Source organism: Labrus mixtus, chromosome 9 (assembly GCF_963584025.1).
Source record: "Labrus mixtus chromosome 9, fLabMix1.1, whole genome shotgun sequence".
NCBI classification, from domain to species: Eukaryota; Metazoa; Chordata; class Actinopteri; order Labriformes; family Labridae; genus Labrus; species Labrus mixtus.
In genome coordinates this window covers 5,046,025-5,072,653 of record NC_083620.1, presented here as the reverse complement: position 1 = coordinate 5,072,653, position 26,629 = coordinate 5,046,025, and the positions used below count along the sequence as shown (strand labels likewise).

At 39.9% G+C, this 26,629-nt stretch overlaps 1 protein-coding gene across 1 annotated transcript in view; it reads left to right on the top strand.

Annotated features, from left to right (window-relative positions):
* The first annotated feature begins 2,680 nt into the window (after positions 1–2,680).
* LOC132979915 (alpha-2-macroglobulin-like) overlaps positions 2,681–26,629 on the top strand; it is a 36,382-nt gene continuing 12,433 nt past the window's right edge. Inside the window, exons 1-28 of the mRNA XM_061045741.1 lie at positions 2,681–2,768; positions 5,006–5,186; positions 5,640–5,796; positions 6,704–6,756; positions 7,611–7,631; positions 7,769–7,934; positions 8,019–8,103; positions 8,204–8,315; positions 8,494–8,611; positions 8,684–8,793; positions 8,902–9,057; positions 10,069–10,299; positions 10,770–10,833; positions 11,128–11,273; positions 12,067–12,216; positions 13,398–13,529; positions 14,735–14,825; positions 14,950–15,058; positions 18,870–19,095; positions 19,554–19,680; positions 21,037–21,158; positions 21,273–21,324; positions 22,031–22,114; positions 22,735–22,911; positions 23,419–23,494; positions 25,117–25,273; positions 25,423–25,497; positions 26,288–26,450. Of these exons, the coding sequence (XP_060901724.1) occupies positions 2,692–2,768; positions 5,006–5,186; positions 5,640–5,796; positions 6,704–6,756; positions 7,611–7,631; positions 7,769–7,934; positions 8,019–8,103; positions 8,204–8,315; positions 8,494–8,611; positions 8,684–8,793; positions 8,902–9,057; positions 10,069–10,299; positions 10,770–10,833; positions 11,128–11,273; positions 12,067–12,216; positions 13,398–13,529; positions 14,735–14,825; positions 14,950–15,058; positions 18,870–19,095; positions 19,554–19,680; positions 21,037–21,158; positions 21,273–21,324; positions 22,031–22,114; positions 22,735–22,911; positions 23,419–23,494; positions 25,117–25,273; positions 25,423–25,497; positions 26,288–26,450 (3,418 nt within the window). The 5' untranslated portion in view covers positions 2,681–2,691. The remainder of the gene's footprint in view (positions 2,769–5,005; positions 5,187–5,639; positions 5,797–6,703; positions 6,757–7,610; positions 7,632–7,768; positions 7,935–8,018; positions 8,104–8,203; positions 8,316–8,493; positions 8,612–8,683; positions 8,794–8,901; positions 9,058–10,068; positions 10,300–10,769; positions 10,834–11,127; positions 11,274–12,066; positions 12,217–13,397; positions 13,530–14,734; positions 14,826–14,949; positions 15,059–18,869; positions 19,096–19,553; positions 19,681–21,036; positions 21,159–21,272; positions 21,325–22,030; positions 22,115–22,734; positions 22,912–23,418; positions 23,495–25,116; positions 25,274–25,422; positions 25,498–26,287; positions 26,451–26,629) is intronic.

The window sequence follows — 26,629 nt, the reverse complement described above, 5'->3', positions numbered from 1 at the left end:
GGACTTTGATTCAACGGCGGGTACACTGGTCTTTCTGATTGTGAAAGCCGCTGACTGAAGGTAAACTAGCATAGCATTACACACATAGGTGAACACAGCAGTTCATCACAATAAAACAAATGCAACAGATAATAAACAGAATGTGACGTCTCGTCAACAATGATGCATAATTATCAGTGGTTATAAAAGAAACATAACTATTTCTGAAACTATTTCTGCCCAGACCAAAGCTCTTACTTGGGGTAACTCCTGGTGATTGTTGCAAAGTTGGTTAGATCGTCACTCTGTTGAATGTTGAATCATCAGATTCAGGCAGGTTTCCTTCGTGGCAGATGTAGGAGGAGGGTAGCGGGATTCAGATCTTCGACCAGAGCGCTGCTCTATAGGGTCTTTTGTTTGCAGGAGCCAAGTTCTTTATGTGTCCTTGTGGATTCAGGGATCAGTGGGCTTCCTTCAGCGCTCCTGTCCAGTTGCGTTCAATGATGTCTTACGAAAAATCAAAGGAAAGAAACTCTTCTTTTTGCTCGAACCTGATAGCATCTGATTGCGCCCAAAAATCCTAAAAATATGCCGTGGAAGTAATCAGCTGAATCCTCTGATGCTTGAATTCAGCATGTGAAGAGCTACCTATACTGAGCAACCTCAGCTCTGGAGTTTAACCTATGTAAGTCAAGAGGAGGAAAGGCTTTGTCTCGAATGCTGGAGTCCATCTTGTTGGAGAGGGTATCCTCTGGTGTTGGCAGACCATACTTGAAGAGAAGGAAGCAATGCCTGGTGATTGCTTTTAAAGATTGGAGCTGCCTGTGGGTTAACCTCAGGCCTCCTCCAATGAGGATAGAGAATTCAGAAGCCCCCAACCCCCCCACTTTTCACACCTATTTGTTAGTTTCTGTTGGGGGGTTGCTGGGCTAAGACCCCTTTGTTTAGTTGCCTTCAAAATAACTTTAGTCAGGCTCGAGACTGTGATACAGGCCTGAGTCCTTTGTCCCAACCACATGGCTGAGGCCCAACACATTCCATATAGGGCTCCTATACCGGTCTCAGATACAAACGCTTTCCAGATGTTGTTTTGCACAACCCAAGAAGAATTAACCTATGTCCCAGATATTTCAGACACCTCAGTACCTTCAAACAGGCTGAGCAACACAAGGGTCTGACATAATGATATCCAGGTTGTTTAATGTCTGAAGAAATGTGAATTTCAACCCAAATGATTGGCAGTAAAGATCTGTTCCCCCTCCTCCTATTCCTCTACTTTACATACATTTTTAATAGGTTTGCACTGATGTTCTACATAAAAATATATAAAAATGAGTGGATTCAGGGTGAAAACAAAGCCATCTATTTCTGATTTAAATGTCTCACCATTTTTTCACAAATAAAAAATGCACTCAATGCTAATTTACAATAATATATTTGATCTCTTCGAAAGAATTTACTGACTAAATCCCTGCTTTTGTAAGATGCTTTTACCTCTGTCTGTGTGCAGATCAGTACAAGCTGTGTGTCAACAGGGAGTGCTGCCCCCACAGTGTGTTTACTGAGTAGGTGTAGTAGTGTGATTTTTGGACAAAGATGCATACAGTTCACTTCATTCTGCAACATTTTCCTGTAATCTGATTTCGTTTAATCTGATTTGGCCTTAAAGAATTGACTTTAACCTTGACTAGAAGGGCGAAAGTAAATGTTTTTTCAAGTAAATAAACATGTGTGGGCTGGTTCTTAGCAGTGATGATGTGTTACAACACATTATGGTAAAACACAACATTTGGAGAGCTGACAAAAGTACTTACAGTTTTTCTTTGAGTACCCTAACCCTAACCCGTATCTTTGTGTTAAGGAAGACTATTGTAAAAGCAGAAGTACTGATTCTACTTATGAAATACAGGCTTTGAAATCCTCTCATTATTACAGCAAAAAGTTTCTCTTTGAGGGACATTTCTGTGTCTTTGCAAAGTTAACAGACCCTCATCTTATATTAGGAGACTATCAAACAAAAAAAAATCACCTTCAACTAAACCACAACAAACAGACCTGGGGGATCATTGCCATTTTATCTGCAAGTTAGAATTGACCTTTTGTCAGGGGGAGGACCTAAAAGGGCATCAGAGTCTACAGCTGGCTCAGCAAAATAGGTCATCATTGCAACATATCAGCGCCCGTCGATACGGGAGGAGAGTGGAGACTCGTCGTTTTTTTTGCAGAAATTGTGTGAAAATGTCTTAAGATGACTGTGATGGCAAATAATCCAAACACAAATCTAGCTGTAATTGTAGTCACATGTAGTCTTATCATCTGTGGCTAAATGTCTGATGGGAAAAGGTGTTGTACTTTGAAAAGACTTTAGAAAGACTGAAGTCCAACACCTTCTCCCATCAGACATTTGAAAGGGTCAATTGTATTAATTTTACACCCAGAAAACATAATGTATAATATAAGTTTAATAAAGTTACAGATTTACTTAAGTATAAAATTGTTTCATAATAATTATGAAATAAGTTTCAATAGGTGGGTACAATTTATGATGCATGAGTGTGGGTAAAATGGTTGACGGAAAGCGGTCCCTGAAAGGCAGTACATTTGCATATGTCCCCAAAATAACCCAAAACGTGTGTTTGTGTGTAATGGGTGAACAGGGGCGGGGCTTAGACTATTTAACTGAAGATACTGTGATGTTCACCTCACACAGTCATGGGCCATACTGGGATTCGGAGGTGGACCCTGTTTGTCTGCCTGAGCTGGATGTTTGTGCAGGCGGTAGCAGAACCGTAAGTTAGTTGAACTGTGAAAATAATGTGTGTATTAGCTCTGACTTTTCTAGAGGACGAAGGAGTAAAAAGCAGTTGAAGATGGGGAAAAGTGTCAGTGGAGAGATGGTGACCTAAATATCATTTGATAAGTATACTTGATTATATTTTGCTATAGCTTGACGGTTATTGCTCATATCAAAAAGTGATTATAAAAAATTACAAAGTTAAGTATTTGGACCACTTAAATATACATTTAGACCATAGGAAAAGGTGTGCATTAAAGATTTGTCCTAACTGTTAAATCTAGTTTACAACAGAAAATTCAACATTCTTTGCAGTCTTGTCCTTGTGTTGTATCTCAGGTCAATTTAATTAAAAAAAGGAAAAGAAGTTTGATCGGATTGGATCTTGTTTGATCGGATTGAAGGTAAACCTGTAAAACTAGAGCACATTTAAAATTATTAATAGGTAGTGTTCTTGTTATATTGCAAGTTGTTTTGATAGAAGCCTTTGCATGTTCTTTTGGAGTTAGTCATCTCGCCCCAGCAAAGACTTTGCACATTTCTGCCTGATGGATTGTAAACACTGTATATAAAGATGGACACCGCTTTCTCCCACTGTACAAAAACTGAAGCCAAAACACCCCCACCCGAGAACCAGAGTCTGTGCAGTCGAGATCAGCTGGTGGAATCTCTGTATTGATGTCTCGCTTCTTCCTCTAACGAAATCACACATTTCATTTACCCATAAAACATCAAAGGTCCCTCAGGTGGGCACAGTAGACAGCTTGAAGCAGACACTCACAGTTATGAAAAGTTCAATGAGTCTTGAGTTCGTGTTTGTTACATTTTCTCTCACTGTTCCTCCTCTATTCTGATAATCCAGTGCACACAGCAATGTAGGAGCCTCATAGGTAAACAGAGCTGTCAGTCATGACTTTATACTAAAAAAACTAAACTTCTCAGAAAACGAAACACATATAAAAGCATGATAAGATCTACAATAGAGATCAACAGCGACCGCCTACTTTTTTGGTGGCTCTGGTTCCAGAAGTAAATTTCCCCATTCAAATCCACAAAATTCCTATATCAAGAGATTGGTGCCTGGAACCAAGAGAGCCAGCTACCCCAGTACTCGTGACAATAGTGCATTTAATTCGGCACCAAAACAGCATTACAAAAACTGAAAAAAAGGCAAAGGTACAAGAGCGTGTACATAATTTTTGTCCGAAGTCAAGGAACTACCCATCCCACAATCCATTGTGAATGATATCGCTTCTTTTTAAAAGTAACTTTTGTCGTTGTTATCGTGTTTATACTGTTAATACAAGTGTTGTACTAGCTCATTGTTTGTTTTGTGGAGAATATAAACTACATTCACTGCGGCATGACAAGGTTATTAGTACATTTCATGTTAGCTAGCCTGCTAGTGAAACTTAGCTGTTGGCATTCGGCGCAGAGGAGCGGGAAACATTGCCATGGTAACAGCAAGCTCAACCAATCAGAAACACTATGATCGTGGGTAGTTTAATTCTTTGGCGTGCACCTTTTACTGTGTTTAACTGTCTAGAGTGCTCCTCGTTTGCTGTTTTTTAGTGTAGTTCTTTGCCCCCATATTGCGAATAAATCTTGGTTTTCTTAAAACGTGGTTAATATGGAAGTTGGAACCTATGTCTCCTACAGGAGCATATACCATCGTTCTACACTCGGGTAACTCGTGGTCAGTCTACACTGGCTGGTTATGACAGAATGGTTAAAAACCAAATCCACTATGGAGAAAATGATGGGATTTTTACTTCAGGCACAACACTGTTTAGCTCTATGATAGAAACCAGTTTCGATAAAAAAAAAATTTGTCAAGTATTTTGATCTTCAATGCGCTTTCTGTTAACATGGAAGAGGCGGAGCTTGTGACCTATAATGCAGCCAGTCAGTAGGGGGAGCTCTTAATGTTTTGGCTTCACTTTTGGGGAACTATCATGTTGATCTTTTTATACAGTCTATGGTCGTATCACAAATATGTCTTTAATTTTGTCTTTTTTTTTTAGAATGTGTATTTCTTTTAGATTTTTGTATTTTCATAGTGTTGTTGTTCAGCTACTTCTACAGAGAAGAAATTAGCAGCTAGCAGAGCTTTGCTTGCAGAATTTCATTTAAGTTCTCCGGTCTTGTATTTGAGTACAATCTTGTTGTTGTAGTTCCTTCTTTTTAAGAGTCTGTGGGTAATCTGTACATTGTATTTTTCTGTTGCTGCAGGCAGTACCTGGTAGCCATACCTTCAGAGTTAGAAGCCGGGGCTGAGACCCAATTCTGTCTGAGTCTCCTGCAGACCGACAAGCCTCTGCTCATCACCGTCACGCTGACCTCCGAAGAAGAGGAGACAATCCTTCTAAACACGACATCCAGCGTGGAATTACATGAATGCTATACGTTCCAGGTCAATTCTTCAACTTCTTTCAGTACGCTTGCATACACAGTTTAGTCAAGCTATTGTTACAGCTTAGGTCATTTAATTGGACTACTGTCCTTGTCCCAGTACACTGGGGGAGAATCAATTTGTTGTGGGAAGTATGTCCTACTTTATAAATCCCCCTTTAAGATTAAGTTTACTATTGGACCTTCTTCCGGTCGATCTATTAGGTCACATATAATCGACAAATACTCAAGCAGAAAAATGGTTTCTGAAAACATGGACAGCTTTACAGCTCTATACATTTCAACTGAAAACTGTGTGTCCTCGTCTGTCCAAAAGACTCAAAGACATTTTTAAGAAACCTAAATTCTTGTCAAGGGTTTATACCATTTTTATTTATGCATAAGCTCCATAGAAACTGATGTACGTTATTGTTTCCTTTGATTCACTTTTCTGGTGTCTTTATTTCTGCCACAGACTCCTTTAGTGAAGAATTATAAACTTCACAATTTCAAGGTGAAGGTTGAAGGCGATGAATTCCTCTCGGAAGAAGTCAGGAAAGTATTTGTCAAAGACTATGGACAGATGACGTACGTCCAAACAGATAAACCGCTCTACCTACCAGGACAAACAGGTAACAAGAGCCTGACAGAGGGGATCTGTGGGGAGGGGAGCAACATGATGATAACTCTGTTTATTTATAAAGCACCTTTAAAAACAAGAGTTTACAAAGTGATTTGATAACATAGCCAAGCAAATCACACAAATCATGAAAGCAAGCCAATATCAAAATAAGGCGATGACATGAATGGATGTTGAAGTCAGATCTTTGTGTATTACATTTTGCTAATAAGCAGAGCTCAAATACAAATACCATCAATAATTCTCTCTCTCGCTCACACACACTCATAACATCCCCAACACACACCAGGTACCAAATATTCCCTGTCAGCTGGAAGTCCGCAGATATTTCCAGCCAATATTTTGTTCATATATATTTGTGATAAGAGGGGGGAGACCCATTAAACAGACATGCCTGCAGCTTTTAACAGCCCTGGATTTGGGGAATAACGTAGTGGCTCTGCTCTGTGCGAGTGTGTGCAGCCGTTTGTCCAACATTTCAAACATGACAGAAATTCATCCGACCATTCAGTAGCAGCAGATCAGGCTCTGGTTGGCCCTTTTACCCCCCTGTACCCCTCACAGCAAATGACGACATTGAGCTGAAATTCAGTCCGACTTAGAAATCAGCTGTGTGACTCAAATATTGGGTCAGAAAGGGCCTCAATTTTGCAGAGTATATGCCTTACCCAAGGAAAACACAAAACTGTGAAGGCAACAAAAAGGTAAATCAGATGAAAATCCTTTCATTTTAACCCATGAAAACTTCTTCAAAACAACATTTTATTGCACAAGATATATAAAAAAAAAATCACTATCATTCTCATGTGTTTATGCCAAACAGCATACATTAATGTCTGTGGCCAGTTAGCCTGTGTCGTGTGCTTTGATTATTTTTTCCCCTTTTGCATTCTCTTCAGTGCATTTCAGAGTCTTCACCCTGGACCACAAGTTCAGACCTGCTGATGAGCTGGTGAGTGTTTGAACTGTCTGGTCTTTGCGTTCTTTTGGACCTGATTTCATTCAAACAGAGAGTACCGTGTAATAGTGAGTCACTGCACAACTAGGCACCAGGTTACAGAGAGCAAAGTGAAAGCTTTACAACAGTGTCACTACACAAATGTTACATCAGTCTGTTGGATAACGAACACTTTTAGATCTGAGCTGGGTCATTTGTTAAATCAGTAAACATGCAAGTGGTGAAGGTCCTTTTATATATTTGCAGACGCTCTGACCTACTATGTTTAGCTGCAGAGAATCCAATTTAAAGCTGCAGAAACCTTTATATAAAAAGAACATCAGAGACATGAATCTTGTTTTTGGAACCATCTTTGGAAGTTTAACTTTTTGTTCAACATTTATACTAATACACTTTTGACTGTATTCTGATATTTTGACTCTATTTTTACAAAGTTCAACAGTCTCTTTCCCCTTATCCGGACTCAATTTTCGAAAAGAAAAAGCCTTTTATTATTTCTCATATCTGGCTTTAATGCTGTTTTGTACATTAGGTTTGTTTTTTTATGATGAATCTTGAAAAAGCAGTGTGACTGCAGTGACTGATTGTAGAGGTGAAACCCAAAGTAACTCATCTTCATCACCAAACAAGTGTCTAAAATCATGAAAACAAGAATGGGACTCGTTATTAATGCTAACTGTGTTGTTGTACATCATTTAAATATCCAGTTTAGACCTTGAAATGTTCAATTTATTTTCGGTTCAATGTAATTAAAATGCACATCCATGAAGAATTGTATTTGGGGCGGCTGTTCTCGGGGTGAATAATTTTTTTGTTGGTAAATTTACTCTTTACATTTTTTTTTACAGTACAATACCATCGAAATAATGGTAAGATGAAATAAAGCTTACTGTATCCTTTTTTGTTTTTACATGCAGGACAACAGATTTAAAATCCATAATAAATAGTGACTGTAACCACTAACCACCAGTGAATAAATCCTCTTTCCTTTAAATGTATTGAACAGGATTCAAAGCATAACCGGCTCAGGCAGTGGGTGAACACAACGTCTAATGGAAAAATATTGCAGCTGTCTTACTCCTTGAACTCTGAGGCTCGTGAAGGAAAATGGAAAGTTCAAGTTGGGATTGGTGAAAGAAAGATATATCACATATTCAAGGTGGAGAAATATGGTAAGTAACACCAGCTACGCAGGCAAATAACGGCACCATTTTTAAATCAACAGAGGATGCTTAAATAACATTCTTTGTTTTCAGTTTTGCCAAAATTTGATGTAAAAATAAAAGCGTCCAATGAAATATGCGTTGGACAGGAGGAAATCGAAGTGGAAGTCTGTGCAAAGTGAGTAAGACACACTTCTACTTGTCACATGTGATTTAAAAAAATGGGGGAAACTTTCTTGACAACGCACCAATTTCACTCAAACTTCCCATCCAATCAGATACACTTATGGACAACCTGTGCCAGGAAGTGTTTCGTTTAAGACGTGCCGACCTCTGAAACCACCCGTTAAACTTGATATCACAGAGCTGTGCTACATGGAGACAAAGAAGGTGCTGTTACAGCTTCACAAAAAAAAAACAGAAGAAAAAGAAAACATGACGGAAACATTTTTATTCTGAAATCAACACGTGTAAAGTTTTGGTTACATCAGTCAATTCAATGGGTAAATGATCATTCTTGGCGATAACAGCAACTCTATGTTTTAACATGTATATTTTGGTTGTATAGACAGAACAGAACGGCTGTGCCAGGTTTAATTTCGACATGTCAACCTTCACAAAACTGGACCCAAAGGCATTGTGGGATAGACTGTTAATCAACGCTGTAGTGAAAGAGGAGGGAACAGGTAAGCTCCGTTATCATATTTTCAGAACCATATGGCATTATACTGTTGTTAGACGACTTCCTTTTGTTGCAGGTATTGAACAATCACGGGTGAGAATGATGGAACTTTCTTATGTGGTTGGAAAGTTGTTCTTTATTGACACACCCAGGTTTTATGATAAGGGATCAATTGTGGAAGGAAAAGTAAGAAAATAATAATAATAATTATTTTTTCAATTTTCGTTTTGATGAACACAGAACAATTGTGCATACTTCTGCATTTTAAGAAATACATGTTTTGTCTTACTTCAGGTTAAAATGGTTACCTTCAAAAATGAACCTGTTCCGGACATGCCGGTCTATTTGTTACGTGATCGGTGGGGGATACAGAACCTCACGACTGACAGCAATGGTATCGCCCCTTTCACACTAAATATGACCAACTTTGAGAACAACATCCTCCTCAAAGTAAGTGTAAAAAAACAAGGAAAATATAATGTTAAAATCTGAAAGCTTCGTAAAGTTTTGAAGTTTGGTTCTTTGAAAATCATGACGCTATTTAAATTTAGTTTGGGTCTTATTGATTGATTGATAGAAAGAGCCAGCATGAAGCAGGCTGTAATGGCTAATATTGGCTTTATTTAAGGGCAAACGTCTCGGCTCAATGTTCGCCCAATCAAAAATGCCTGTTTTTGCTGCTAACAGGCTGAGATTAAACTGTCGAAAAAGTTGACAGAAAGGATGGCTACCAAAATGGTAGAGCTCAAACCATATTCTAGTTTTGTTGTTGTGATTTTATTTTATTTTTTTAAGAATTATTTTTGGGCTTTTTGTGCCTTTAATGGAGAGATAGGACCGTGGATAGAATTGGAAATCAGGAAGAGACAGAGTGGAGAATGACATGCGGGAAAGGGGCCACAGGTGGGATTCGAACCTGGGTTGCCTGCTTGGAGGACTATAGCCTCCATACATGGGGCAGGCGCACTAACTACTGCCCCACCAGCACCCCTTGTTGTTGTGATTTTGACACCGAAAGATTAAAATCCAGAGAAACAAGAGGCCATCATCCAAGGACAAACAACTTCACAACACATTAGCTGCCGTTAGATTACCTCAAATGTCAGGGTTTAAAAGGTGACATAATGCTAACCTCTGAAAGCCCCAAAAGACTCAGGTATTAAAAATAATGGTGCCATTAGTCAAAAATCAGTGGCTTGTGGGCTGAATGATTTACGTCCAAGTGATGAGCACATCAAGAGGCGGTGTCATGACACCTGTCAATCATTTACACTACAGAAGTGAATGGAAGACGATGCTGCAGGATAGTGGCTGCCATATGAATGTGGTGATTTACTAGTTTAAAACTCTTATTTAACAAAGTACTTATTAAACTATTTGAATTGCTAAGCATTAGCCATGATAGCTTACTCCAACCATTGTTGGTTTACTTGCTAATATCACTTCTTCTCTACTACCCAGGCTAGCCTGAATGAAGACCCAGATCAATACAGTCGCTTCGAAGGTCCACGCTATGAGACTGGAAATCAACAACTTTCCTTGGTGTTGCCGTCTTCTCCTGATACTAAATCATCCAGCTCTCTGAAGGTGAAGACAAAGAACGACAAGCTTCCCTGTGACAAAGAGGACTACTTTTCCATCCTCTACACTTTTGTGGGAGATACCCGAAGTGCAGTGGATGTGATGTATCTGGTGAGTGGTGGCGAAATATGTGAAATTGCAAAAGCTTGGCTAGAAGATCTATGGCCTGTTGCAGCAGCTCTGTATACTGTAAGTTGTGTCTTAAGTTATGGTATAAAGTCCAAACTAAACCCTGTGTGTTTCAGGAGATAATGAAGCACGTCAAGTGTGAAATCAATATCATGTAGGCCTTATTAATTGTTTGCACCACGGGAACGTCAGATTTATCTGAACTTGTAGAGCATTACATCCAAACTAACTTCATGTGACCAATCAGTGAAAAGCATTTTTCTTATTTCAGTGCTCCCAGTTTATCTTATATACCTCATACTGAAATACAGACCACATTAAGGTTAATGTCAAACTTTTAGGTCAGTGCATTGATTGAGACACTCACATATTGATTCATTGTTTTGGTGTCGGAAAAGCTAGATGCTAAAGGCTTATTTACCATTTTAACAAGATTCTATTAAATTCTCTAGGTGTTATCCAGAGGAAACATTGCCATGCAAGGACATCAAAAGGTGGAAGTGCAAAATGAACCCGGTGGGTAAAGATGGCTTTGAAAATATACAAATGAGAATCCTTTTCATGATTAATCAGACATTCAAATACTATTCCATTCTCCAATTTAAGAATAAATAAAAAACAGATTTCTATTTCTTGGTGAATAACAGGGGAGACAATGGGAAGACAGAAGCAAATGAACTCAGATTAGATCAATAGATATTCAATTGTAGTGCAAAGATAATTGATCGTTATGTATTTTGGTTTAGGAGGTTACTTATAATGGATTTGTTTTGGGTTGATGCATTATAAAAATGGTCTCTTTTGTTTCAGTGACTGATGGGAAGATCATCTTTACATTGAAAGTGACTCCAGATTTAGCACCAGAGTTCCAGGTTGTAGCTTACACCGTCCTCCCCAATGAGATTATTATCGCCGACAGTGCTATCTTCCAAACCGAGAAATGCTTCAGCCACAAGGTCAGAGTGAAAAAATTAACGGGTTTGGAATTTATTTGAGCTTTACAAAATGATATAAGTATGTTCAGAATTCGGTCTAATACACGTTGTGAATAGCAAGTGACAAGGAAATTAGCCTTTTATTTCAATTGTGCAGCATTGTACGCACAAATATAGCAGAAATCAAGTATATGCTGTGTACATGTCTCTCTGAGTCATGACTGTCGACAATGAGTCAGAAGCGTGAGTCCCACTAGCTGTATTGTTGTCAGAGCCGTGTTTATGTCATGATATGGACGGGACGGCCAATTAGAAAGAAGGAAGATTAAAATAGGCTACTCATTGCTTCTTTGGATGTCACGCAAGCGTTTTTAGATCATTAGGTCATTCTGTATCAATTTACATGCAATGTGAAGCTACACAATATCTAATACGTGCTAACATTAGCCTGCTATCAAAAACATGGCCAGAGATAATTGCAGTTCTAGCCAAGGACAATTTTGTCCACCGTTTGCGCTTGACTCCTTTGTGCGAATGCCAGGGAAGGTGGTTCGAGGTATGTTGCTGGAGGAGAGAGGCCAAACTGCAGTTTGTTTTGGTTTCCTGCTGGTGCTCAAGGTGCAGAAACAAGAAAAAAATAAAGAGAAGCAGAAAACCATCCAGTTAAAGGAAGATGGTGACAAAAGCAAGAAGAAGATGATGCTGACGGAAACTCAGAATGATGACATCAACACATCTACTGGATCAAAAAGTCACACATTCTTCCTTTGTTTAAGCAGACCTCTGAATACATAACTAACTGTGTGTGTGTCAGGTATCCTTGGCGTTTTCTCCAACCTCAGCAATACCAGGAGAGGGAACCACCCTTCAGGTGTCGGCCAATCCGGGCTCTCTGTGTGGTGTGAGCGCCGTTGACCAGAGCGTCCTTATCGATGAGCCAGGGAAGACTCTGGATGCAGAGAAGGTTGGCTGTTTTAAGCAACATTAGATTAAGTTTTCTATTTTCTGCCGGAAAAAAACAGAGCAACACACTGCAGTATGTGGGCAAGTAGGGTTTACACAAGTAACATAAAAAATAGTGGAAAACAAAGACAAAAGAACAGCAGTACTCATCCTAATGTCCAGAAACTTCAATAGAATTAAATAAGAAATATAAGTACAAGAAATATTACATGAAGTGAAGGAGTTTAAGTATCTCAGGGTCTTGTCCACGAGTGAGGGTAGAATGGACTGTGAGACCCTCAGACGGATTGGCTCAGCGTCAGCAGTAATGTGGGCGTTGTGGTGAAGAGGGAGCTGAGCCTGAAGGCCTCACCTATGGTCATGAGCTATGTGTAGTAACCAAAAGAATAAGATCGCAGATTCAAGCGGCTGAAATGAGATACCTACAGAGGATGGCTGTGCTCAGCCTTAGAGATAGAGTAAGGAGCTCAGACATTCGGGGGGAGATCGGACTATAACCGCTACTCCTTTGCATTGAAAGGAGCCAGTTGAGGTGGTTTGGTCATCTTATTAGTATGCCTCCTGGACGCCTTTCTTCTGAGGCTTTCTGGGCACGCCTATCTGGGAGGATACCCCGGGTAGACCCAGAGTTCGCTGGAGGGATTATATATCCCGTCTAGCCTGGGAACGCCTCGGAATCCCTCAGCTGGAAAACGTTGCTGGGGAGAGGGAAGTCTGAAATATTTACAATACGTGTCTTTTGTGTATGTTGCTTTTGGCAATTTCTCTGCCATTTTCATGACACCTGCCAATCATTCACACTACAGTATTGAATGGAAGAGGCGGCTACATCCCATGAAGAGATACTGCTTGGTTTTTTAGTTTTTTTTCAGTTTGGTTGCTGCTCTAGGTTCCACCAAAGTCTAACTACCAACTGTTGAAAGTAATTTGAAGAATAATTTTCTCTTCTTAACTGTGTAAGAAAGGGGGGGTTCACCCTGCTACTCCATTTATCCCAGCCGTCCTCGCTTCTCAGTTATGATATGAGCATTATATCATTTTGGGACCATTTGGGATCTTCTGGAAATACAACAACATATTTGTAATATTTATTGTTTATATTTTATATTTTGTGGTTGTATATGTAGAGGAACACAATGAATATATTCACATTCTTAAAGCCTTCACTCTCATTTTTTTCAGATATTTAAACTTCTGCCTGAGAAAAAAGACTATGTTGATGATCCTAAAGTATGTATAAATGTGAAACGCACGAGATCTACACACAGACGCAGTAGACCGAGCAGTGAAGATGGTGGTCATGAAGTTTTTGTGGTAATTATTTTTATCGAATATATTTTGCAAATATATTTTTGGCATCAACTTGGCATTGAAAATGAAATAGAATTAGTTGAATTACTAAACTACATGATTCACATTGATTACGTAGCAGCGTTGTTCCTGTGATGTCGTCTCTTAGAGAGGGAAGCACAAACCCTGAGTTATCAAATAACATGTTGTTAAAAACTCGTAAGGACAAATCATTCATAAAAGCTAACATTAGCATTCAACCAATTCTCTGCTTACATTAACCTGAGGTGGCTAACATTAGCAGGAAATCTGAATGTATGTTTTCACACTTTGTAAGGGTAATGCTAGCAAGGAAGTTGTTTAATACTAAGCTATAGCTTTCTAGCCATTGTCTAATGGTAGCTTAAGGCTTATTAAATATTTGTTATTAAAGCTTAAACTATTGCTGTGTATGCCTTTGGATGTTTACTATCAGCTGTCTTATCAGTATCGGTCCTGTACGATGTGATTTGAACCACCATCCTTCTTGCTGGGAGGCAACAGTGCTAACCACTGCAACTCCATGTAGCCCCAAATAACACCAACTCTTCCATTTCAGTGCTGGAGTAAATGTATTTTATTTTTTTTATTTTTTTTTATGTCATTGTATCTAACTAAGTGTTTTGGCAGGTTAAAAATGTTTCTGCTGGTAAAATTATTTGGCTTCTAGCCATTGACAGATTGACAAAGATACATTTATAGGATAGGACATGCAGCGCAGGTTCCTCTTTTCCACCTGACACAGTTGTAATTTTCTCACACATCGCGCACGTTGTGTAAATAGCAAATGTTCTTGTACCCATGTTAGCGCCTATGGATGGGTTGGTCTTAAAATGCAGAATGAGAACTGAACCTCTGACTGATTTGATTCATGTTACTCCAAAAACACCTAAAAAAATAAATAAATAAATAATCAAGCGTATTAATCCAACCCCTTTGTGACCTGTGCCTCGCTAAGCGTCTTGATTTTGCGTTGTGTAATAAAAAATGTAGTCTGAGACATCGCAAAATCACTTTGTACCACATGTTTTGGACAACGTGCATTAGAATGCCAAAAAAGGTCTCTAAAACAGCGTTTGAGCTTCCCACTCTAAGCTTGGCATCAGAGGAAAACAGCCACCGTGGATATATTGAGGGTGAATGCTGCTCCGTTTTGCACTGACATCACTCTTTGCTGCCTGTTTATCCAGAAATTGGGGCTGAAGATTGTAACAAATATGTTTACCAGGATGCCTTTATGTTTGAACTTCAAGGGGAAAATATACGGTGAAAAAGGTGGGTGAGATGGCTTTTTTTATTTGACTAGAAATTTAAGCATGCTGACAAGCTGTACAAGCATTAGTCTAGGGAAGTTCAAATTACAAGTTTGACCTCTGACTTGGGTTAAATGTTCTTCTGTCCTCAGATGGTCCTATCGCTTGCAAGTTTTCTGGACCTACGACAACCTTTGAATTGATCAAGTCAATCCGCACTTTCTTCCCTGAAACTTGGATATGGAAACTGGTGGAAGTTGGGTGAGTGTCTGTTAAAGCCTTTTCATTTGACAATCGTGTTCTTTTTTTAAATGAAGAGTATTTAATTAAAAAATGTAAATACATTTTAATCTAATTTTTAAAGGGGAATGTATATATTAATGAAATATATTTTCGTATGTCTTCTCATAAACTTTGTAAGAAGTGGATATAGATACTTTTACACAACTGCTTGATTAATTACCTGAACTTTGGAAGTGAACTGTGTCTCATTTTGGGGCTAGCATCCTTCGAGGACCTAGCCCATGATGGTCCCAATCTTTTGTAGCCTGTGTACAGCTCAGTATGAACTAAAACAGACGGTCTGGTCTACAGAAGATTTCCTGTTTGCGTGACCAGCTGTCCTCGCCCTACCCTTTTAATACTAAGTGCCGACCTTGACGCCTAGCAACCTCAACAGCTGCACCTCAACTAGAAAACATAACGAAGGTCACTTTACCAAACCTATTATCTAAAGATATTCAAGTTTCAATGCCCCTTTTGTAGGAAGCAACACCCTAAAGCATTCTCGGCTTAAGCATCTATTTGACCTTAAATTGGCCCATTATTTACAAAATTAACTTCATGCTATTTTGAAGAAGACTTGAAAGTTGCGATCAAAACCCTTAAACTAATTAGGACATTTATTGAGATAATAAATTCAAGGCACAAAATGTAGAATTTTATTAGAATTGGACACTCAAATATCTAGATAGATTAAAAATGGACTTATCAAAGCCATAGAAATTCGTAATTTAATAGTTGTAACCGGACGTGTCTTGTCGCGGCGACAGCCATGTCAGAGCCATCATGACAGACACAACATGTTTGTCGTTGACGTGGAAACACCAGATAGTAAGTCAGATACAGCTACATAGAGAAGCGGGACCTGCTACCGAAAGTTGCCGTATTGTTGCTGTATGCTGTGCTGCTGTGAGAAAAACGTCATGTAAATAAATCATACTTGGATTCACATGATGTATATATTCTCGTTCTAAGTTTTTATATTTTTAGTGCTTATTTACTTTGTATTTAATATACACATAATATAATAATAATATTACACATAAAATTTTGACGTAGAGCAGTTATGGCTGGCACTGTCATGATAGCTATGAAATGTGGAGGAAATTGCACATTGTATATAGGATGTAGTACTTACTCTTTGCAGTAGGGGCGCTATGGTTAAACTTTATAATTGTTTTGGGATGGTGTTCAGAAGCCAACCCTGATCATACATGTGAAATTCGGAGCAAATCAGACATTGTATATGGGAGGTAGTACTTGTACTTTGCAGTAGGGGGCACTATGGTTACAATTTATTATTGCTATGTGACTGTGTTCAGAGGCCAACCCTGATTATACATGTGAAATTTGGAGCAAATCTGAAATTGTATATGGGAGGTAGTACTTGTACTTTGCAGTAGGGGGCACTATGGTTAAACTTTACAATTGTTTTGGGATGGTGTTCAGAAGCCAGCCCTGATCATACATGTGAAATTCTGAGCAAATCAGACATTGTATATAGGATGTAGTACTTAGTCATTGCAGTAGGGGGCGCTATGGTTAAAGTTGACTATTTTTATGTTCATGTATTCAGTGGCCAACCCTGATCATACATGTGAAATTTCAAGAAGATCAGACAAGGTATATATACAGCCGCCTCTTTCCAGTGGGGGCGCTATGTTAATGGCATAATTGTATTAGGTTAGATGTGATCAGGCCCGTACTGACATTGTTCATGTGAAATTTGGCAAAAATCTGACATTGTATATGGGAGGTAGTACTTGTACTTTGTAGTAGGGGGCGCTATGGTTACAATTTATTATTGCTATGTGACTGTGTTCAGAGGCCAACCCTGATTATACATACAAATTTGGAGCAAATCTGAAATTGTATATGGGAGGTAGTACAGTGTCTTTCAAGTATGGGGCGCTATGTCAGTGGCCCAATTGTATTAGGTTAGATGTGAGCAGGCCAGTACTGAGATCATTCAAGTGAAATTTTAATAAAATGTGACATTTTATATGGAAGGTAGTACTTAGTCCTTGCAGTAGGGGGTGCTTTGGTTGATGTTGACTATTGTTATGTCAATGTGTTCAGAGGCCAACCCTGATCATACCTATATAATTTCAAGAAGATCAGACAAGGTATATATACAGCCACTTCCTGTTTGATGGCGATGTGATTTGTGGACTTCCTGTTGAGTTTTGGGCATGGGTTGAAGAGGCTTTTTTGTAGGTTTTGTCATGTTGGAAATGCATAGTAAAATTTAGAATTGTAGGTTCAACGTGCTGCGGGGGCTGAATGTTTGAAATATTGTAGGGGGCGCCACTGAGCCATTAAGCCACGGCCACTCACTTAAATGATAAAATGTTTGACTTTACTACCAGGATTATATGTATGAAGTTTCGGGACAGTACAACTATGTTAAGCCTGTGAAAAAACGACTTCCTGTTCGATGGCGACAGTGCGTCCGTATGGCGACAGCGTTGGACGTAGGCGGTTGAGCTTGAAAGTGTTGTATGGCCAAGGTGTTAGCATGGTCCACACCAATTTTGAGGGGGAATTGAGCTACTGTGTAGCAATGGCTAATGCTAATTGAGTAGAAGTAACTTCCTGTTGTCAACAGGTGGCACTGTGACTTATCCAAAAGTTTCAAACATGGATGTGTTCAGGGCAGGCTCTGTATCATGTATAACAAATTTGGATATGATTGAACCATGCATGGCAGAGATATAGGCATTTACTTTTTTGGCAAGTTGCCAAAATGCATATCAAACTTTGCATGCATGCCATGGCCACAGCCTTTGACGAAATAACGTGCAGAGCACAACGGGATATGTTGAACATGTCTAGAACACACTGACACTGAGTTTTGCGCCGATCGGATGAGTGCCCTCGGCCCTCTGCGTTTTTTGAAACGCTGCAAGAGGATTTTGTGTCCGTCCTGACAAGCTTAATACGCGTAGCAATGTTCATGAATGTGCGTCAAAAAACTCTCTATGGGGAGGCCATTTTGAAAATTTGAAGGGGGCGCCACTGAGCCATTAAGCCATGCCCACTTACTTAAACAATAACATTTTTTACTTCACTAGCAGGATCATATGTATGAAGTTTCAGGACAGTACGACTATGTTAAGCCCGTGAAAAAACGACTTCCTGTTTGACGGTGAGCAACGCGTCCGTATGGCAACAGCGTTGGACATAGGCATTTGAGGTTGAAAGTGTTGTATGGCCAAGGTGTTAGCATGGTCCACACCAATTTTGAGGGGAAAATTAGCTACCGTGTAGCAATGGCTAATGCTAATTGAGAAGCAGTAACTTCCTGTTGTCAATAGGTGGCGCTGTGACTAATCAAAAAATGTCGATCATGGATGTGTTCAGGACGGGTCCTGTATCATGCATGAGAAATTTTAATATGATTGAACACTAGATGGCAGAGATATAAGCATTTACTTTTTTGGCAACTTGCCAAATCGCTCAAAAAACTTAAAATGCATGGCCACGCCCTTTGATGAAATAACGTGCAGCGCACAACGAGATATGTTGAGCCTGTCTAGAACGCACTGACACTGAGTTTGCGCTGATCTGCCATAATAATGGCTAGGGTTACAAGAGGGTCCTTGCACGGTTCGTGCTCGGGCCCTAATAATCATTAGCGTTCCAATAGGGTCCTACGCACTTGTCAGTACTTCGGGCCCTAAATATAGCAAGACTTTCCATTTCAGAGGATTTACCAAGGCTAACTTAAAATCTGGATCTCATGTTCCTCTATCTTACACCATGTATCTGTTTGTCTCTGCTCGTCCAGAGAGTCTGGATCGACAGATTTGTCGCTCACTGTCCCGGACACCATCACCACCTGGGAGACGGAGGCTTTCTGTTTGTCCCCTCAGGGATTCGGCTTGGCTCCGAGGGAGACGCTCACAGTCTTCCAGCCTTTCTTCCTAGAGCTTGACCTGCCTTACTCCATAATCCGAGGGGAGCAGTTTGATCTGAAGGCGACTGTCTTCAACTACCTGTCCAGCTGCATCATGGTAATCCATGCTTTTACACTGACGACAAGATAATCACATATCTTTAACCCTTTAAGATTGTAAAAAAGCAGTTTGATGCTAGAAATCGAGCCGAGCTGCTTCCAACCAGTGTTGCCAAGTCCGCTTATTATAAGCGACTTTGGGCTGACTAAAATGCTTCATCTGGTAAAATGACTCGAAACACTTGATGATTACAACTGTCTCCCTAGTTCCTGCTGACTTTTTAAAGCAAGAATGTGTGACTTTTTGATCCAGTAGATGTCGTCCTTGAGCACCAGCATGAAACATAAACAAACTGCTGTTGGGCGACACCTCCATTGTTGGCTGATATTGGAGTTTGGGCTGGGTCCCTAAAATAAAAAAAGAGCAGCCAAATCTGATTAGACAAACAATATTCTGAGTTGTGTGCAGCCACTTTTTTTTTGTAACATAACAAATTGAACATGTTCCTTTAACAGGTCACTGTGACTCCAGCTGCCTCAACAGATTTCACCCTTACCCCGCTCGTCGATCAACAGTACACATCCTGTCTGTGTGCTACCGAACGCAAAACTTTCAGATGGACCATGTCCCCTTCGGTCTTAGGTATGAGCCTCACATGTACTTTTGTGCATAAAGTTTGTCAAAGATACGAGATGTTTAGAAAATAAAACATTTCAGTAACTTTATAAAGTAGACAGCAGTTCAAGTATTTTGTGATTCCCATTTTATGCATATGAAGTCACATAACAAAAATGACTTGTAAGGGCTATCAGAAATATTCTTAAACCCGTGTCTCGGTTTGACATATTTTGGGGTCTTAAGGTTTTGGAATTGTAAATTGGCTGTGGGCAGGTTTAAAACAAAGTGTTATTTCATTCTGCAGGCGTATATAAGTATATCCACTAAAACGTCTTTACCACTGACAGGCTCAGATTGTGATTCTATTAGGGCTTCCACACGTGCAGAAAACTCCTGAAAAACTCCTGATTATTTCCAGAAGGAGCTGTATGTGTGAACGTAAACAGCCAAATTTCGGCTGTTCGGACTTCACCCGGAGTTTCTCCTCCCAGATCCCTAGTATTCTTTCCACAGCAAGTCGGAGTGGGCTGATGTGAGAATGCAGCAGGATATTCTCCGGAGAATTCACCTCGAGCCAATGGGAGGGGGAGTGATGTGTATATACTGTTACTGCTGCACCGTGCATAGAGTGTCTGCACGAGACCACTACGATCTCAGTGCTCATAGTTAAGTCTTCAGTATGTTGTTCTCCGCTCTTTTGTTGATAGTGTGATTACGTTGGACTACACGTAGCATTGATATAAAAGGTAAATATTTTCATTACAGCGTCATGTAGCGGACGCTGTTGCTTCAACTGCTACTTCCGTGTTGTTTTTTTTACATCCCATTTTAGGGGCGGCTGTGGCTCAGTTGGTAGAGTCGTTGCCTCTCAACCGGAAGGTCAAGGGCTCGATTCCCAGCTGGGCAACTTGTCCTTGGGCAAGACACTTAACCCTGAATTGGTCCAGCTGCTTCAGTTGCGGTGTATGAATGGGATTAGTTACTTCTGATGGATGATACTACATAGTGACCACTACCATCAGTGTGTGAAAGGTATGAATGGGTTGGTGTGACATGCGGTGTAAAAGTGCTTTGAGGAAGACTAGAAAAGCGCTATATGCGCTCAAGTCCATTTACCATAAAACCAAGATTTTTACTTTTAAAAATACAGCCTAGGTTTAAAAATATATAATAAACTACCTTTTAATGTAATGTGATTTAAGTCAATCGTTCCTTTTCATTTCATTTTGACATTATCCTCAGTTCAGTACCTCCATGTTTCACCCCACACTACAATGCACTGTACTTATGATGGCAACCACACACAAAGCTATGACACAGTCCCAATAGTAACTAAACCTGTTGTGAAGAAATGTTTAGAATTAGTTTTTGTTCTTTTAGGGGTCGTGAACGTGACAATGTCCGCTGAGGCGGTGGCCTCCCATGTGTCATGTGACAATGAGATTGTGAGCGTGCCAGACAGAGGTCATATCGATGTGGTCACACGAACCCTCATAGTGAAGGTGGACATTTTTTTTGTCTCTCATAAAATAAAAAGTTCTAAGTTTGTTAATTGATCAAATGAAAATGTTTAGGTGCACATTTTAGAGGTATGTTTTTTTTTCATCTTCTTCCAGGCTGAGGGAACAGAGATGACAAAAACCTTCAACTGGCTGCTCTGTCCAAATGGTCAGTACAGTTCAGATCACATGTTTTTATCTACAACTCTGCTAGTATGAAAGCCAGTTGTGTTCTTTTTGTGACTTTTGTATCTCTCTTTCAATGAGGTTAGTTTGATTTGATGTATAATTAACTGTCCTTCTAGCGTCCCACTGTATAGCCTTATTCAGAAGCATGGATTAACACCTGGCCTAATGCTGCAACTGATCATTATCACTGAATATTGATCTGCTGTATTTTTGTCTTTTTTGTCTTAAAAATGTATGGAAATTTAGAAATGTCTCAATTTCAAAGACTCAAATGACGTCTTTAAAATGCTTCTCTAACCCAACCACTCAGAGACTTCTCATTTACTGTCAGACATTACAAGGAGAAGTCAAGACCAACAAGTGTTTGACATTTCTGCTAAAAAATGAAAATTTTAAACTTTGATCAATTCTCAGAAGAGTTGATGGTAATTTTCCATATTCACAATGGATTCATTATTTAATTAATCAATAGACGCTACTCTAAACTAGACTGAGAGGAAGCCCATATGTTGTTTGGAAATTGACCATTTTGAACAAAGTTTACTTCTTGGTCTTGATTGCCATCTGAACAAATGACAGACATATCTAACTGACAACATATTATTCTTAATTTCTTTATTAGGGCATTGGACTCTGCAGCAGCTATTTAAATTGTGTTTGAATTAGTCCAAATCTTTTTTTTCCAGGGGAGGCTCTTACAGAAGAAGTAGAGCTGCAGCTTCCTGACAATGTGATCGATGGATCTGCCCGAGCTTCCCTGTCTGTGCTGGGTAAACTGAATTTTAATTATGTAGCCTTTACAAAACAATTCATGGATCAAAAAACACTTTCCATCCTCCTTGAAGCTCAAGAAGATTCAATCGTATGAAGGTGTATGGGATCATTCAGTGGCTGTTGTAGTGTATTGATATGACCTCCTCAATCCATTGACTGCAAATGTGGACAACACATCTCCACCTCCTCTCATTGGAGAAAAGTGAAACCAAATATCGCTCACCTATTGAGCTGGTGACATTTTTTAGTCACAGACTGAGCAGTAGAGATCAGCTGGTGAAGTTCTAGTATTAACCTCATTCCCTTTCAGCTAATAAAAACACATATTGAACTAACCAATCAAAGGATCAAGGATCTGGGGCGCTGGATGACCTGGTTGCTGCATGTCACACCCCATTCCCTCCTCCCAACACGTTCTGTCTTGCAATAGGATGTGAAATGTGGCAAAAGGGCCTAGAGTTGGATCCAAACCTTGGCAACATGCTTGGTGAACTATAGCCTCTTTCCGTGGGGCGCGGCCTAACCGCTAGGCCACTGGTGCACCCTCTCTGTTGATATGTTAAGGTTAATTTAAATTTGAAAGATTGAGCCGGTCAAACTCAGTGTTTCTGTGCAGGTGACATCATGGGCCGGGCCCTGAAGAACCTGGATGGACTGCTGCAGATGCCGTATGGATGTGGGGAGCAGAACATGGCTCTTCTGGCCCCCAACATCTACATCCTCGAGTACCTGAAGAACACACAGCAGCTGACCTACGCCAACAAGGAAAAGGCTGAAAACTTTCTGATGAATGGTAAGAATCTGTTCGTTTTATCTCGCAGAAAAAAAAGGAAATCCCCAAGATGGAAACGGCATGCATAACACAAACCAAAATACATTTCATTTAAGAAGAACAATGAACTGTTTTTAAAAAAAATATTCCACATGTCTTGCATTCACAATTGTCAACAGTATTAACAGCTGCTGTATATTGTAGTGGAGAAGGTTCAATGCTTTTAAATACAACAAAATGGAGTCAAAAGTGACACAATGTTTGGAAATATTCAAGTTAAGAAATGGAGAGTTTTTCATACGGATGAACAATCCGGCAATGAGTGAATGAGATGGAGAGGCTTATTTTCTGGCTTGCTGGAGATGGCTAGTAGCTGAGCATGGTAAGCTAATGAGAAGGGAGTCGTTGGCAGGGTGAGTGTAAATGTAATGCTAGAGAGGTGGGCATTGTTGCAGAACTATGACAATGTGTATCACATTTGGATTTTTTTTTTTAAACTGTTGGTTTATGTGTTATCATTTGGTACAGGCTATCAGAGGCAGCTCAACTACAAGCACTATGATGGTTCTTACAGTGCGTTTGGAAATGGAAAGCAGAACACCTGGTGAGAACATAACAGACTCACAATAATGTCTTCTGGCAGGCCGTCAACCAACGATCTTGAGGAGCCTAAGAGAGCTCAAGAGCTTCCAGGAAAGTAGGTGGTTAGTGACTGAGATTTACAGATAGATACATGCAGTAATATGATGTACTGTATATGCACACAGAGAGAGAGAGAGAGAGAGAGAGAGGAGCTCAAGTTGCCAGTTCCCCCCGGTAGTCTAAGCCTATAGCAGCATAACTAAGAGCTGGTCTACACCAGCACCAGCCCTAACTATAAGATTTATCAAAAAGGAAAGTTTTAAGTCTATTCTTAAAAATACAGACTGTGTCTGCCTCCCGGACCCCGGCTGGAAGGCGGTTCCAGAGGAGAGGAGCCCGATAACTGAAGGCTTTACCCCCCATAGTACACTTAGAGACTGTAGGTACCACTAGTAGGCCTGCATTCTGGGACTGTAATGTTCTCGAGGGACAGTACGGCACTAGTAGCTCCTTAAGATAAGATGGTGCCTGGCCATTTAGAGCTTTGTAGGTGAGAAGAAGGATCTTGAATTCTATTCTAGACTGTATAGGGAGCCAGTGCAGAGAAGCCAAGACAGGAGTAATGTGGTCCCTTTTCCTAGTTCTGGTCAGTACACGAGCTGCAGCGTTCTGGACTAGTTGAAGAGTTTTTAGAGACTTGCCAGAGCACCCTGACAAAAGAGAGTTACAATAATCCAATCTGGTAACAAATGCATGAACTAGTTTTTCTGAATCATTTTGCGACAGGATATTCCTGATCTTGGATATATTACGAAGGTGAAAATAGGCTGTTCTTGAAATTTGCCTGATGTGAGAGCTAAAGGACATATCTTGATAAAATAGAACTCCTAGATTCCTAACAGTGGTGCTAGATGCCAGGCTGATGTCACTAAGGACAGTCAAATCACTAGAAAAAGTCTCTCTGAGGTTCTTAGGGCCTAGCACAATAACTTCAGTCTTGTCTGAGTTAAGTAGCAAAACATTTCTGGTCATCCAGGTCCTAATGTCCTTAAGGCACGTTTCTAGCTGACATAACTGACTGGTGCCATCGGGCTTCATTGATACATAAAGCTGAGTATCATCTGCATAACAATGAAACTGTATGGAGTGTTTCCTCATAATATTTCCCAGAGGAAGCATACATAATGTAAAGAGAATTGGTCCAAGCACTGAACCTTGTGGGACTCCATGGCAAACTTTAGTGTGCATAGAGGACTCATCATTAACATGTACAAACTGAGATCGGTCTGATAAGTAGGATTCAAACCAACTTAAAGCAGTCCCTGTAATTCCAAGTAAATGTTCCAGTCTGTATAATAGGATCTGATGGTCAATGGTGTCAAAAGCAGCACTAAGATCTAACAAGACAAGCACAGAGAGAAGTCCCCTGTCTGAAGCTAGAAGTAGATCGTTTGTAACTTTAACTAGTGCAGTCTCAGTGCTATGGTGGACTCTAAATCCTGACTGAAACTCCTCAAATAAACTGTTTTAAATAGCATCGAGTCAAGCCGTAGCCTAGTAGGCAGTACAAACTCTGCATTTCTGCATCATTGTGACAAGCTCAGCTTTTTAATGAATGTCTGCTCTTATTGAACTCATCCACAGGTTGACTGCTTTCGTGCTGAGATCCTTTGTTAAAGCGAGTTCATTTGTCTTCATTGACCCTGAAGTCGTTGAAATGGCCAGGCGTTGGATTGAGAGTAAACAACGTGAAAACGGCTGTTTCGAACAGTCGGGGAAACTCTTTAACAACAAGATGAAGGTCATTTTGGAGTCTGAATGAACAACATTATTAATAGTTTTCTTTCTTTTCATTAGTATTTTTTTTTTCTTTAAGTAGGTCCTAATTCTGTTCTCCTGAATTTCAGACATTGTCTTTCTTGAATGCCTCCTAATTCTCCTTCTCTACAGGGCGGTGTGTCTGATGAAGTGACTCTCAGTGCTTACATTACTGCATCCCTCTTGGAGATGAACATAACGGGAACTGTAAGAAACATTTGACGTTTTATTAACTCTTGTGTTATCGTGAACAGAATGTAAATCATCATCCTGCAAGCGTGTGTTGAACTGTTTTAGTTTGAACCTGCATGGCTGAAAAAAAACATCTACTGTATCGGTGCTGAATTATTTCTAAACTTAAAAGGAATTGCAAGTAGGATCAATGGCTTGATTAAAGAAGTAGATGTGACCTCAGTGTCCAAACATATGGATTTGTGCACTAAATTTGCGTGCCCCATCTTTTCATATCGGAGCGACTGTATTTTGATGAGTAGGTGGAGCTAGAGAGAAACAAAGGGTATCAAGTTATTAGCTAAAGACTTGTCTGTCTTGGTCAGCAGGGTGCATCTGAGCCAGTCAAAAAGGATTAGAATAATATTCTTACTGAGCACTCCCCAAGCATGTTTTATATTTGTGTTTCAATCTTTGCAGAGTTTACGGCGTTAGTCTTCCATGCCTTTGTGAGAACCTCTTACCCTGCGCTGTTTTTATTCCCGTGTGGAAATTTTAAGTCAGCTGATAACAGCACTCATATTTGGTCTCGTTTTATACAACCACACTTCTTTTAGCAAGCAGTGTAGTTGCCCCCTGATGGACTTTTTGAAGAAATTTTAATAAGGCACTTATGCATTGGCTTCACTTGGAAAAAAAAGAGGATTCATATACTTCGGTGTTGGCTTCACTTCACTTTTATGGTTCTGGTTTATGCAAAAACTAAAGAGCTATTGCGAGTTCATGAAATTATCTTTCTTTTAAATGTTCCTTGTTTATTTTACAGCCTCTTGTTGTACAAAGAAGCTTGTCCTGCCTCAGGGAGTCCATGGGTAACCTGAGCAACACCTACACCACAGCTCTGCTGGCGTATGTCTTCACCCTGGCAGGAGACATGCAGACCCGCACTCTCCTTCTGAAACGCCTCGGCACAGTGGCTATACAGCAAGGTGAGCCATCAACCTAAAACACGGATCACGACTCAGTCCCTGCAGGAAGTTGGACGTTTGGATTGAGGAAACGCACAAGGTCAACCATCCCTACAACCTGTTTTGTGACCTTGTATTTTCGGCCAATCATTGCAACTTTGTTTGCAAAGTAGACCACCCACCCTTTTTCTCCCAAATGC